Consider the following 13,954-nt stretch of genomic DNA (forward strand, 5'->3'; position numbering starts at 1 on the left):
AAAAAGAAAAAAAAAAAGTTTATGAGTTTCTTTGTGGCTACTGTTATTAGTCCTGTAATTTCACAATTATTTCTGAAAATGCCTTTTTCCTAGAGAGGAGGGAGTATTAAAAATTACCTGCAATGGGAGTGTCAGATATGTTAGGTATACAACTGATAAAGTAATGAAATTATTATTTTTTAGAACTAAAACACATTTTCTAATTTGAAGGAAGCACAAATTCATGAGTTGAATCATATTTTCAGCCCCCAAAGTAAGAGCCTTAACAGGGTCATATATTCTCAGGGGTCCTTGTCCTTGATCTGTTTTCTAAGTAGTGAACCCAACATTTGCTCTCTATGAGCCCTAGGATACAGAACTAAAGTGAGAGAAATAAAGACAAAGGTTTCTTTTCATTTTTTTAAAAAAGATTTAGGTAAGATGGAATATTAATAACTAAAAGTGATTAAATCCTAGAACATGTTGCCAAAGGAAGCTGTGGAACATTCATTCTCTGAGAAGGGAAGATTCAGTCACATCTCTTAAGTGATCATGGTTCCAGATATGCAGACACACAAAATTTTACATAGTTTTAGGGAGTCCATTGGCCCCCTGCAGCCTATTCATAGGCCATATCCTCAACAAGCCCCGATTTAGCTCTAATATTTTATGTCTTCAATTCCCTCTCCTTTATATCCTGACCATCTCTCAAGTCTTTCTCAGTTTACCTCTACCAGGAATCTTTGTGCAAATACTAAGATAACATATAGAGAATACCTAGTACAGGGCCTGGCAGAAGAGAAGGCATTAATCAAATGTTAGCTTTCCACGTGTGTGATTATTCTATCCTATGTGCTGTCTCCGTTACTAAATTTATAATTAAATTTATATTACTGTATTAACATCATGTAGTTTAGCAGTGTTTATAATTGTATTAGTTTTATTTCCCTAGCTGGTTAGGTATAGGAGGGTATTTTTCAGATCTTCCTTTCAAGGCAGGAACTACTTTGATTCTCTTCTCCTAATTCTCTGTTCAAGTTCACTGCTTTTTACTCTCCTTAAATAACTCATGTTAACCAGCTACAGTATTTTGCCAACAACATCTTCTTAGCTTGAAATGTTAAAATCGGTTAAGGTGATACTTCCTCATATGCTGTTTCCACCTCCACCCCATCCCCAAGCCACATATCATAAAGTTCCTTACAGTCAGTCAGACTTTCCCAAAAAACTGCTCTTTATGTTGACCCGCCACAACTAAAGTTATCTGGCTTCCAGGGCATAATGCTGTCACTTCATTTAAAGAGCTGCTTGAGAGATGAGAGTAGCTAAAGGGTATCTCTTCTGCAGAATGTTCTAAACGGTATTAAATTGGTCTCTTACTTGAAAGTAGTGTAGTAAACTTATTTTTTTGTTCCTTTCAGCTTCACTTGTGTTTTTGTCTTAAATTGTAAAAATTATAGCCAATTGCCTGCTCAAACATACTGAATAAAAGACAAGCTACAGCAAACCAAGTATGTCTTAAATAAAGCCTTAATTTAAACTTAAAACCAGCAACTGATCATTTTGGAAGGCTACAGGTGTTCCAGTTCTACCTGTTTTTAATTGTATGTTGAATACATTTTCAGCTGAAGGATCCAAAACCACAAATATCTAATGAAACATCTTATTGTTAAGGATTCTGCAACCAATCTTCACTAAAGAAATCCATACCAAGTGAAGAAGGAAAATACACAAACCCTCAACAGTCTTTTTCCAACCCCCAAGTGGCAAGACAACTTTTGGATGAGAAAGATTACTGACAAAATGACTTAAAAATCTTTCCAGGAATCTTTTACTTTTGACTAAAAGAGTTATTAACACAGGAATTTTACACAGGAAAAAAGAAAACTCATAGTATTTTTAAAGCGGTTATTAATGTTTGATCAGCAAACTAATATTTAATGGAAATGAACCAAAGCTTGCAGTTTTGATGGTGAATCATGGATACTTAATTATTTTCTGTTGAGACTGTATTATGATAAGTGAGGGTGAGTATTGGTACTTTCCTAGTAATGTTCATATTTTCTTTTCTTCATAACATCATATTAGGCTGATCATCAATTCTGAATATCATTGAACACATATAAATAATTAACATATCATGTTGGACATCTATGTATTTAAAGAAAAGCCAAAAAAATTGAATGATGTGTATTATCTATTTCCTCATTAGTTAAATAAAGGATTTGATAAACCTTTATGAATCATCATAATCATTTTTTTTTTTGAGACAGAGTCTTGCTCTGTCGCTCAGGCTAGAGTGTAGTGGCACGATTCGGGCTCACTGCAAGCTCCACCTCCCAGGCTCCTGCCATTCTCCTGCCTCAGCCTCCCGAGTAGCTGGGACTACAGGCGCCTGTCACCACGCCCGGTTAGTTTTTTGTATTTTTAGTAGAGATGGGGTTTCACCGTGTTAACGAGGATGGTCTCCATCTCCTGACCTCGTGATCCATCACAATCACTTTTTTAAACTTCACATTTAACCTAGTCTTTACTTTTTTTTTCAGTGACAAACTTAATATCAATCCTAAATTATCCAAATATCCATTTATAATAAGGTAATGCTGATAAAGGCTGTGACTTTTTAAATAATACTATAGTGCTACTTTGGAAACAAGTTTACATTTAATAAGTGACTACTATATGCTTCAAAAAAGATGACTGAACTTTGTTATAAGCTTGTTAAACAGCTGCTATTGAATGAAACTTTTAGCATGATATGTCCCTGCTCCCTGTAATCATGCTATATTTCTGTCATATTGAAGCAAAAATGTTCATCATTTTGTCAGCTCTGTCTGCAGAGCAGAGAATTACCTTCCCAAGTTCCTGAGATTTATGCTTTTAATTACTTCCTATCTGCTTCACTACTCTTCGAACCTAAGAATCAATAATAAATAGTCTTATTTATGGCAAAAATGTAAAATGTTTGACAAAAGCAGGCTATCATTTTCTGGATTTCCATTTGATGCTATTGATTCCCTCTATTTTCAGTATCATTTTTCTTGACAGAATCAGTTGGTTTTTTCAAACTTACAATATTATTCATTTATTCAACAATTTGTACCGTTGAACAGCAGATGTAAAGTTTGCAACTAGCTTTTTGGTTCCTAACCCAGCAATGAGATTATCACTACTGTGGTTATCTCTTTCTTTAATCATCTGCTACAGAGTTCACTTTCTATGTGACTTTCTCCAAATCCCCTTATCATAAAGTCACTTTTCTGTGAGGGTCAACTTCCTTGGCTCATTTAGCTTTTGCATGGGAGGCTACTATTTATAAAGGTGAAATCTAATAGTTTAGGCACTAGTATTCTTGAACATACACACACACATATACACACGCACTCCTTATATGAAATTGTGTATATATAATCTAGAATTATATAAATATGCTACAAGTTTATACACTAAAGAAGCTGCTATCTATCTCAAGGGATTTCAAGAGAAATACAGTTGATGTGTATGTGTGGCATGCAGTGAGTATGTATATATACGTGTGTGTGTATATATATGTGAATGTTTATATAGTGAATGTGCTATCTATATGTTCATATATGTGAAGTTGCTATCTATCTTAAGGGCTTTCAAGAGAAACGCAGAAGATGTGTATGTGTGGCAGGCAGTGAATGTGTATATATATGTGTGTGTGTATATAGGTGAATGTTTATATATGTGACTATACATATATAGGTGAATGTATAATATATTCATGAAAGTGAATGTTCAAAGTTTTTTTGACAAACCCATTAGGGTAAAGTACCATCAACTACAGAGTGTCTGAATATTCAGAAAATATGAGGTAACTTTATTTTTCAAATAGTATGTTGGTTTGAGTTTCAAATAACATGCTCAATATATTTTTTAACCTTCTAAAGGCCTTTTTAAGTAAAATAACTCTAGATTTAAAACAATGTATCCAGTTTTTAAGCTACAAAAGCTTAATAAAGAAATTACAAATGTCCAAGAAAGACAGGGGAAATTACATTTGTTGTATTTTTGTGCCAGAAAAATAGGAACAAGTGATAAAGGAGAGGAGTTGGAGGAGAGAGAAGAGAAAATTGAGTAAAGAAGAAAGGAAGAAGAAATGTGATAGTTTAGAAGAAAACACAGGGGAAGAGAAACATGTAACATGCAGATAGAATTTCTAGAGTTAAAAGCAAGCACCAGGCAGTCAATAGCAAAATGTGGAATCCCCTAGGAGAATGTTACATAATGACAAATAAAAAGCTTGATCCTTCAGAAAACCCAAGTGGGTACCCTTGCAGCTGTGTGCCTCTTTTGCTTTTGCTGGAAGGGACATCTTCAAACATGGTGTCTAATGGGGTTCCTGTTTCCCAGCTGATCTGATTTCTCAGAAAAAAAACACAGCTGCTGCAGGGACTTGCTGCCTCGTGGCAGCTGGTGGAGAGAGGTGGAGTTAGGTCTGGCAGCAAAGGAAGATGCAAAATCAGCCAACAGCATGTGGAAAGGGAGTTACGTGGAACCCAAAGTTGTGGCTTCCTTCCTAATCTCTTGACTGCTGAGGTCTCTGCTGGGTGACAGAGAATGCCAGGGTCTCTAGCTGAGACAGCACTAAGACCTTCTAAATGGCAGATGGTAGATGAGGAAGTTTGTTCATGCAAGACAAATACAAGTTTATATTGTATTTTATTAACTGCTAAAGAAATCAGGAAATTGGAATAAAATTAAAACCAAAGAAGAGACATAGGCAGAAAGACCCAGGAGGGCATAACCTAAATGGCCTTATCCAAATGAAAACTGCTAAGATGACAAAGACACAAAATGCACAGTGAGGTGGTATTATGGATGTATCAATTGCACACTAACTGTAGCACATGGGAATTGAGGGAGATCATTGAACCACTGCAGTTTCTGAAATTTCAGAGATTTATAGTAAAGAGCAGCACAGTCAGGTCACCCACAGAAATGTTTACACAAGTGGTTGATTACCCTACCATTTTTTTTTTTTTTTAAACGGAGTCTCGCTCTGTCGCCCAGGCTGGAGTGCAGTGGTACGATCTCGGCTCATTGTAAGCTCCACCTACCGGGTTCACAACATTCTCCTGCCTCAGCCTCCTGAGTAACTAGGACTACAGGTGCCCGCCACCACCCCCAGCTAACTTTTTTGTATTTTTAGTAGAGACAGGGTTTCACCATGTTAGCCAGGATGTTCTCGATCTCCTGACCTTGTGATCCACCCGCCTCAGGCTTCCAAAGTGCTGGGATTACAGGCGTTACCTTGCCATTTTAACTTCTACCCTTAATTTTCTGTCCATTTGTACTTAATCATTCTAATGTAAATAAATGAAATGGCATTGAGGTTTTCACCTTATGTCTTCAGACATGAGAATATAGGGCACAGCAAAAAGAACAGAAGGCTAAAATGAGAGATAGGGATATTCGATAACCTAAAACCAAAAAACAAAATAAAAAACATCAACAGATCACAAACTTAGAGGTACCATAAAAAATAAAATAAACTATAAGTGATTCAATGTTTATGATGTCATTCAAAGATAATAATGTAAATTTGAAAAATCAAATGGCCTAGCTCCAAATGAGTAATAAAAGCCTATGGGGTCAACATTTAGGGACAATGTATCTCATGCTTAATTGCTTGTGGTACTAATGCTGAGTACCAAAATTTCAGGGTCAACTTCTGACTTAGAGTATATAAAACTTGACTAAAAAGATCACCATATTTTCATTTTGATTTGCCTATAAGGCATAAAAGACTCAGAAATACATTAAGGGTATTTATAATAAACTATGTTCTGAGATCAATATTAATAATAATAATACAATATCTGTTTTTAAATATTTAAGAGAATCAAGTTGCCCTGTTTTGTGTAAGAATCTGTTTAAGAATTTGATTTTGATTCAATTTTGTATAAAGATTTGATTTTGTGTAAGAATCATTCTTTCATCCTTCTGCTACTATCCTCCAAGGAATTGAAACTAATATGTAAATTAGAAATTATTTGGAATCTGCCAATTTCAACTTAGCCAAAATGAGATAAATGTTAGTCTCAAAAAATTTTCTGAAGTGTATGTAAGCTCATTTCCCTGGCAAAGATTAACTCTGGAAATGGCATTTTCCAGCTAAAAGATAAAGATTCAGGTTTAGGCTTATCAATTTATGACCATACTGCAGTTGCAGTATACTCAGTTACTGGAGAATAAAGAAACATTCAGGGTTACACAGCCTCATTCAGCTTAGGTATACCTTGTTAGAAAGAAGGTAGTCAGGAAGAAAGTAGGGCTTGAGGTGATACACACATTTGTGCAAATGTCTGGGACTCAGTTGGAAAGCATATTATTCCTGGACTGCAATTCCTGCTTCCTGGCAATGTTAATGGTGTTAATTTGTAAAGGTTCATTTGGGAAATGTTTGTGATTAATGCTTGCTCATTTACACAACTGTGTATTGTGTAAATAAAGCTGTAGCATTTTCCTTTTCAACAGGGTAGTTCTACTGAGATGATAAAAGCTGGACAAAGGGAGGTACAGGACACTTAAACTAGGTCATATTGAATTTTAATGCATGAAGCCGACTGGTACATTTTATATGGATAATGAAGAACTGCAAAATGCAGTCTGTTTACTGTGCATCTGCCTTCCAGATTTTTCAATAAACATATTTTCTATACTGAAGAGTGAAGCCAATTTCAGTCTCAGGCTGATTTAGAAATGTTATTAAAAAATAAGGATGAGCATCTTCTTAATTCTTACATTAAAATGTAAATAGGGTAATTATAAAATAATAAACTCTCTCCCAAATAAAAAATGCTCAGCTTCAGAGCTTGGTTATGCAGATTATAGCACCATTACTAAACACTAAGAACATGTATATGTCACATTTGTGAATTTGCCATCCAGACTTTGTGGCTTTACTGCCCAGAGTCTAAGAATGACTCAGAAATCTAATTTCTTTCTTTATTATCAATGGAACTTTGGAGCTATAGCAAGGAGGTTGCTGGTCACGTGCTTATGTGTGCACATATGTCCACGCCCCTATTAGTAAGTACATAGAAAATGGCTGACATCAAATGGAGCTCAAGACAAAGGTGGATGTACTCCTGGAGTAATTCTGGGGCTCGAAAAAAATTCTTATGCCTTCCATAACCCAACCCATCACACAAATAAAAAACAGAATTCATAGTCATTCTTTCTGGGTCTTAGCTGTTGATTTGTAAGATGGAGGTGTTTATATCCTACTCTCCTGACAGATACCATGGAAATGATTATTAATTATAGAACTTCAATGGTCCTTCCAAAGATCATGTGGTTCATTTTAGGCCATATTGTAGAGATTAGCAAAGTGCTTATCATACAGGAAGAGTTCAGTAAACGCTTAGGAAATGAGTAAACTTATGTGAGGTAACATAATATAATAGGAAGAACTGTGGATTTAGAGACAAGAGATTCAGACTTATGCTCTAGCTCTGCCATTTACTGACTGAAAATCTAGGAGATATCAAAAGATGGGAACCAATCTAAGTGTCCCCCCTGTAAGGGATGAGTTAAACTATGAAACATCCACAAATAAACTACTGTATTCGTTTTCTGTTGCTTTCATAGCAAATTTTTATAAACTTAGTGGCTTAAAAACTTATTATCTTACAGTTCTGGAAGTCAGGAATCTGGCATGGATCTCACTGGGCTAACATCTTGATATGAGCCCAGTCAGCAGAGCTGCATTCCTTCTGGAGGCTTTAAGGGAAAATCCATTTCTTTGTCTTTTCCAGCTTCTAGAGGCTGCCCACATTCCTTAGCTTGTGGCTCCTTCCTTCCCTTACAAAGCCAGCAATGGCCAGTGGACTCCTTGTCAGATAGCATCACTCTGACTGCCTCTTCTGCCTCCCTCTTCTACTTTTAAAGATCTTATGTTTACCTTGGGACCACAGGATGATCCAGAACAATTCTTTTGTCATGAGGTCAGAATATTAGCTCCCTTAATTCCATCTACTACCTTAATTCCCCTTTGCTATGTAAGATATATTAACAGGTTGCAGAAATTAGGATATGGGCATCTTTGCCTATCACATCTATAAAAAGAGTACAGGAGCTCTCTATGTTCTGATAGAAAAAATTCTCCAGCATATATTGTTACATAAAAAATGCAAGGCAAAGAAGAGTGTCAATAGTATGCTACTATTTACATAGAAAAGGGAAGAAATAAGAATATGTAGTCATACTTAGTTATACTTGCATAAGCAAAACCTGGAAGATATGCAAAAAATATTAAAGTGATTACAAATAGGGAATGACATGAAGGTTGGGAAGATGAGGAAAGGGATAGTTTTTTCAATGTGTATGTGTGTGTGTGTGTGTTTTTTTTTGAGATGGAGTTTTGCTCTTGTTGCCCAGGCTGGAGTGCAATGGCACAATCTCAACTCACTGCAACCTTTGCCACCGGGGTTCAAGCAATTCTCCTGCCTCAGCCTCCCAAGTAGCTGGGATTACAGGTATGCGCCATCACGTCTGGCTAATTTTGTATTTTTAGTAGAGACAGGGTTTCACTATGTTGGTCAGGCTGGTCTCAAACTCCTAAACTCAAGTGATCTACCCATCTCAGCCTTCCAAAGTGCTGGGATTAGAGGCATGAGCCATTGCACCCAGCCTCAATACGTTTTTTAATATTATCATGGTTTGGACTATAAATATGTTATTTTTAAATTTGAGATTCATAATTGTCCCTAAGCCCCTATTGTTCAGTCAGTGTTCAACATCTCTTGTTTTGAAGAATCTATCCATCATCAACCTTGTTATTTTACTCTTCTTAAATTAACTCTTCTAATAGGTAAATCCTTATTTATCAGTGGCTTTAAACCAAGCAGTTCTCTAACATTACATTAATGGACTTCATAAAATTATGCATCTTTTGCACGATTTTTGCAATTTCATTCTGAAATCTATTATTTGCATTGTATTGAGAGATGTTTTCAAGCATCTGGCCTTTTGATAGTGAGAATGCCAGTGTTAAAGATGCAGCATGTCTTTAGGTGGGCCTTTGTTTTGTAAGTGGTCAGATAAGTAGTAAACATTTTCATGTCATATTTATATAACAGCAGACTTTGATTTCTCTGTATAACTATAAAAATTTGAATAATAACTGAGCAATACTGTAAAATGTACTCGAATCTATTTCTGTATTTATTATTGTGTCTGTTCTTATAAAAGTCTTATACTTTCGTTCTAGTAGTAAAATTGTAGCTTAATATATTTAGTAGTTATATCACTATCATAAATTAGTCTTTTATTTATAAAATATTTTGTGGCTCATATCATTAATTTTTTCTAGTTAGATTTACTAAGGTATACTCTACATATAGTAAATTTTTTTTTAGGTGTTCAGCTTAATGAATTTTGAAAAACAAAGACTGTCATGTAAACATCGCAACAATAAAGTTACAGAATATTTTCATCATTCAAAAAGTTTCCTGCATTTCCACTTGTGGTCAGTTCCCTAACTTAACCCTCAGTCCCTGTTAACCACTGATCTGACTATCCCCATAGTTTCATCATCTGCAGAAAGTTTTCTGAGTGCAATCATACGGCATATAGTCTTTGTGTCTTACTTCTCTCACTTAGCATACTGCCTTTGAGATTCATCCATGTTGTAGCATGTATCACTACTTACTTTTTACTTTTACTTTATTTCTATTTACTTTTGTTTCTTTATTTCCATTGTATGGCTTAGACATAGTTTGTTTATTCATCAGTTGATGGACATTTGGGTCAATTCCAGTTTTGGGCAATTATGAATAAAATTACTTTAAGCTGCACATATGGATAAATATATGTTTTCATTTGCCTTGGGGATATACTTAGAAGTGGGATTGCTGGGTCATATGGGAAATGTATGTATAACTTTATAAAGTTTCTTATTAATAACTGCCAAATTGTTTTCAAAAAACATTTTGCATTCTCACTAACAGTGTATGAGAGGTCCAGTTGCTCCTCATCCTAGCCATTTGATCCTATCAATTTGTTTAATTTTCACCATTCTAATAGGTGTAGTGGTATCTGATTTTGGTTTTAATTTGTATTTCCTTAATAGTTAAACATGCTGAGCATTTTTAAATGTGCTTATTAATCATTCATATTTCTTCTTTGGTAAAGTGCCTGTTAAAATTGTTTTCCCATTTTATCATTTATTATTGAGTTATAAGTTATTTATATATTTGTATGCAATTTCTTAAGCAGGTAAAATATTTTCTAGTAGTCTATAGTTTGTTTTTTCATTTTCTTAATAGTGTAACAGTGTCTCTGAAGAGTAGAAGTTTTAAATTTTGATGAAGTCCAATATATCAATATTCACACCTTTTATTTTCTAAGAAATCTTTGCCTAATGCAAAGCCAAATAGATTTTCTACTGTTTTCATCTACAAGTTTAATAGTTTTTTAAAGTTTTTATTTTATGAATGATCCTATTGAATTTTTATGTTTTGTATTGGGTAGCAGTCAAGGCATTTTTTGAATTTACATATGAATATACTTCTTCTAGCACTATTTGTTGAAAAGATTAGGCTTTCTTCATTGAATTCACTCTGCAACTGTGTTGAAAATCAACTGACTATATTGGTGCAAGTCTATTTCTGGACTCTGTTCTGTTCCATTGATCCATGTGTCTACCATCCTTTCAGCAATTTCACAGTCTTGATTATTGTAGATTTTAGAGTAAGTATTAAAATCAGGAAGCATTAAGTCTTCAAAATGTGTCCTTTAAAAAATGTTTTCGCTGTTCTAGGACTTTTCTATGTATATTTAAGAAACAGCTTGCCATTTTCTACAATAAAAAAGCATTTTGGAATTTTGATCAGGATTGTGCTGGATCTATAGATCAATTTGGGGGAGAACTGACATCTTAACAATATTAAGACTTCAAATGAATTAACACTGTACATTTCTCAGTTTAGTTAGGTACATTTTGATTCCTGAACAGGAAGTTTTATGATGTACCAAAAAATTTGTTGGACTTTTGATTAAAATTATACTAAATATAATTTTATAAATCATGATAAACATCTCTTTTCCAATTACTATTTTTTATTATGCTTCCTATGTAGAATTATCAAAACATAATTTAATGGTATATGCAAACAAAAGTGATTATTATTTTAGTATTTCTAAACAACACTAATTCTGTAACAAGCTCTTTGCAAAATGGCTACAGGGGTCAAGTAACTCAGGAAATACCACATATTATACGCAGCCTTCAGATTCTGATTTACATCGGTCATTGGCTTTACTTGGTAATTGGATATTGCAAATATTCTAATATTGTTTATTTTGCTTTCCTGTTATTTTGTTTATAAATTTGGAAACCCATTTTCATAAAAGAGAGTGATTTGTTCCATTTTCTTAGCAGGATGGTTATGCTTGCCAGATAAAATAGTTTATGAAACTTTCTCTGTATTTTATGTTCTGGGAAAATGTAAATCATATAAGAAATTAATAATTCTCTTAGGTATTTAACAAAATTTGGCACAAATAGGAAATGTGGCACTTGATAGCTAATAGTAAAAATGGTTTTCTTCCACATTTACTGCATTTTAATTTTTAAAATATCTTCATTGCATTTTAAAACTTTTTTCATATTTTCTGATATTCAAGCATTTTCACAAGTAAATATAATTAGTGAGATTAACTGTAAAATGGTATAGTTGAGACTGACTGCATAGATAAATTCTTAATTTTTGATATTAGCCACTTATAGACTATTATCTATAATCCTCTATTGGTTTTAAAATTTGTATTATTTTTTATTGTTGTAATGTTATTCTAAAAAATACTTTCAAAGTGAGCTAGGTTGAATCCACGGATATGGACCCTGTGGATTCAGAGGGCCAACCATACTCTATTGTTCAAGTTTTAAGCATTGAACCCAAATCTCCTGGAAATCTGGCATCCTGAAATAAGTGGGCTACCAGTAGGAGTGGCTGCTAAAGTGTATGTAAATATGAAGAAATGTGCATATTTAGATCAATCAGACTTTTAGCTCTGACAAACTACAGAGAATAATGAAAAGGTGATACTCACATCCGAGTTAAAGCGAAGTTGACAGACATTACAAGAAATAACTTGTTTCTTCTTTGGGGGAATGGATACTCCAAATGTATGGTTAATAACTGCTTTTTGCACAGGATCCATCTGAAGAACAAATGAGAAAATAGTCTATTTGTAACTTCTAAGAGAAGACAATAGTGTGAGCAAATAACAGTAGTTGAAATATTCCATAGTTTAAACTTTTAGTTCCTAAACAAAGATAATAAAGAATCTCATTCAATAGTAATGTATTTGTCTCCAAAAATTAAAAATGAAAACAAATGACAAAAATGAAAACAAAAAACGGCTTTGAAAACACAACTCAAAAAAGGCCACAAGAGAATCACCATATTCCAAGAAACCTTATCTCTATAGAAGGAGCCTTGAAAAACCTTAGAAGAATCATAAAACAAGAAAACTTAAGATCCAAAGGTCAGGGTTAAAATTAACTTTTTTTTTTTTTTTCTTGAGACAGGGTCTTGCTCTGTTGCTCAAGCTGGAATTCAGTGGTGTGATCATAGTTCACTGCACCCTCAACCTCCTGAGCTCCAGGGATCCTCCTGCTTCAGCTGCCCGAGTAGCTGGGACTATAGGCGTGTGCCACACTATGCTCAGCTAAAAACGTTAATGTTTTCCCTGTATGAGGTAATAATACTTAAGATGGCCCAAATGATGTCAATAACAATTATTACAAATATGTTTATGCTTGGTAAGTTTTGATTTGTGGTAAAGTCATAAATGACAGGCTCTTACCAGAGCACAGAAAGTTTTGACTGAATATACATAATTTAAAATAATTTGTTAACTTTCATGTGCTATAGACTGAAATTCATTCTACTGAAAATGCATGTCACAACTGTACACTTAAATGCCTAAAACAGATTGGCTGACATGCAACCCTTGTTTAAATATTAATCAAGTAAAGTTTTGATTTATAGCTTGTGATTTTCCCCTTTTGGTTTGCATGTATCATACATATTCAGAGAAATATACAGTGATACAAGTACTCAAATAGAAAAAGTATGGCACAAAGTCATCAAAACACTCGGGAAAAGCAACACCTAGATATGCAGAGCCTATGAAAAGAGACACAGCCGTGATTCTCTTGTGTACTCCAGGTAATAATCTCCAGCATTTACATCAAACAACTGGCAGTTCAAAAAACAATGCAGATGACGAGCAAAACATTACATAACAGATGTAATACGAACGAGGACAGAGCCACTGACACCATTGTCTAGGAAATCTCCTGACGTTAGAGATTAAGATTGGATTAGTTGATAATATTTGACAGAGAAGAGAAATGAGTACTATCTCTGATCATGATTATAAATCGACAAAATGCAAAATTAGCAATTAGAAGAAGCTAAATACATTAGAAAGGCAAATGGATTAAAGAGGTATTGCATAATAAATTAACCTATTTTTTGGCTACAATTTCAAGAGAGATGACAGGACAATGTATTCCCATTATAAAGAACAGTTATGGTGGTTTGGGACACTTACAAATTTTAAGAGGGTGCCAAGTGCAGGGGCTTATGCCTATAATCCAAGCACTTTGGGAGGTGGAGGCAGGAGGATCACTTGAGCCCAGAAGTTTGAGACCAGCCTGAGCAACACAGCAAGACCTTGTCTCCATCTTAAAAAAAAAAAAATGCTAAGGGGGAAGTTTTCTGGAGAGATAGCCTAATTATAATGTGATGGTTACACAAATCTGTATATATGTTAAATTCACAGAACTTTCCCTCTCAAAAAGTCAATTTTATGTATGATAATTTAATAAGTAAAAAAGAAAAAACTTTCTTAATAGTATTATGTTTAACTACTAAATCTAACATATCATTACTGGAAAATCTAGGGATTCATACTGTTGAAGGTCATAATT

General features: G+C 34.2%; 1 protein-coding gene across 3 annotated transcripts in view; it reads right to left on the reverse strand.

The window, feature by feature from the left end:
* The window catches only part of ZNF385B (zinc finger protein 385B), a 588,375-nt gene that overhangs the window by 74,922 nt on the left and 499,499 nt on the right, over positions 1-13,954 (reverse strand). For all 3 annotated transcript variants that reach the window (XM_011944057.1, XM_011944058.1, XM_011944059.1), the window contains one exon: positions 12,064-12,174. In XM_011944057.1, coding sequence (XP_011799447.1) covers positions 12,064-12,174 — 111 coding nt within the window. The remainder of the gene's footprint in view (positions 1-12,063; positions 12,175-13,954) is intronic.

This window comes from Colobus angolensis, unplaced genomic scaffold (genome assembly GCF_000951035.1).
Source record: "Colobus angolensis palliatus isolate OR3802 unplaced genomic scaffold, Cang.pa_1.0 Scaffold224, whole genome shotgun sequence".
Lineage (NCBI taxonomy): Eukaryota > Metazoa > Chordata > Mammalia > Primates > Cercopithecidae > Colobus > Colobus angolensis.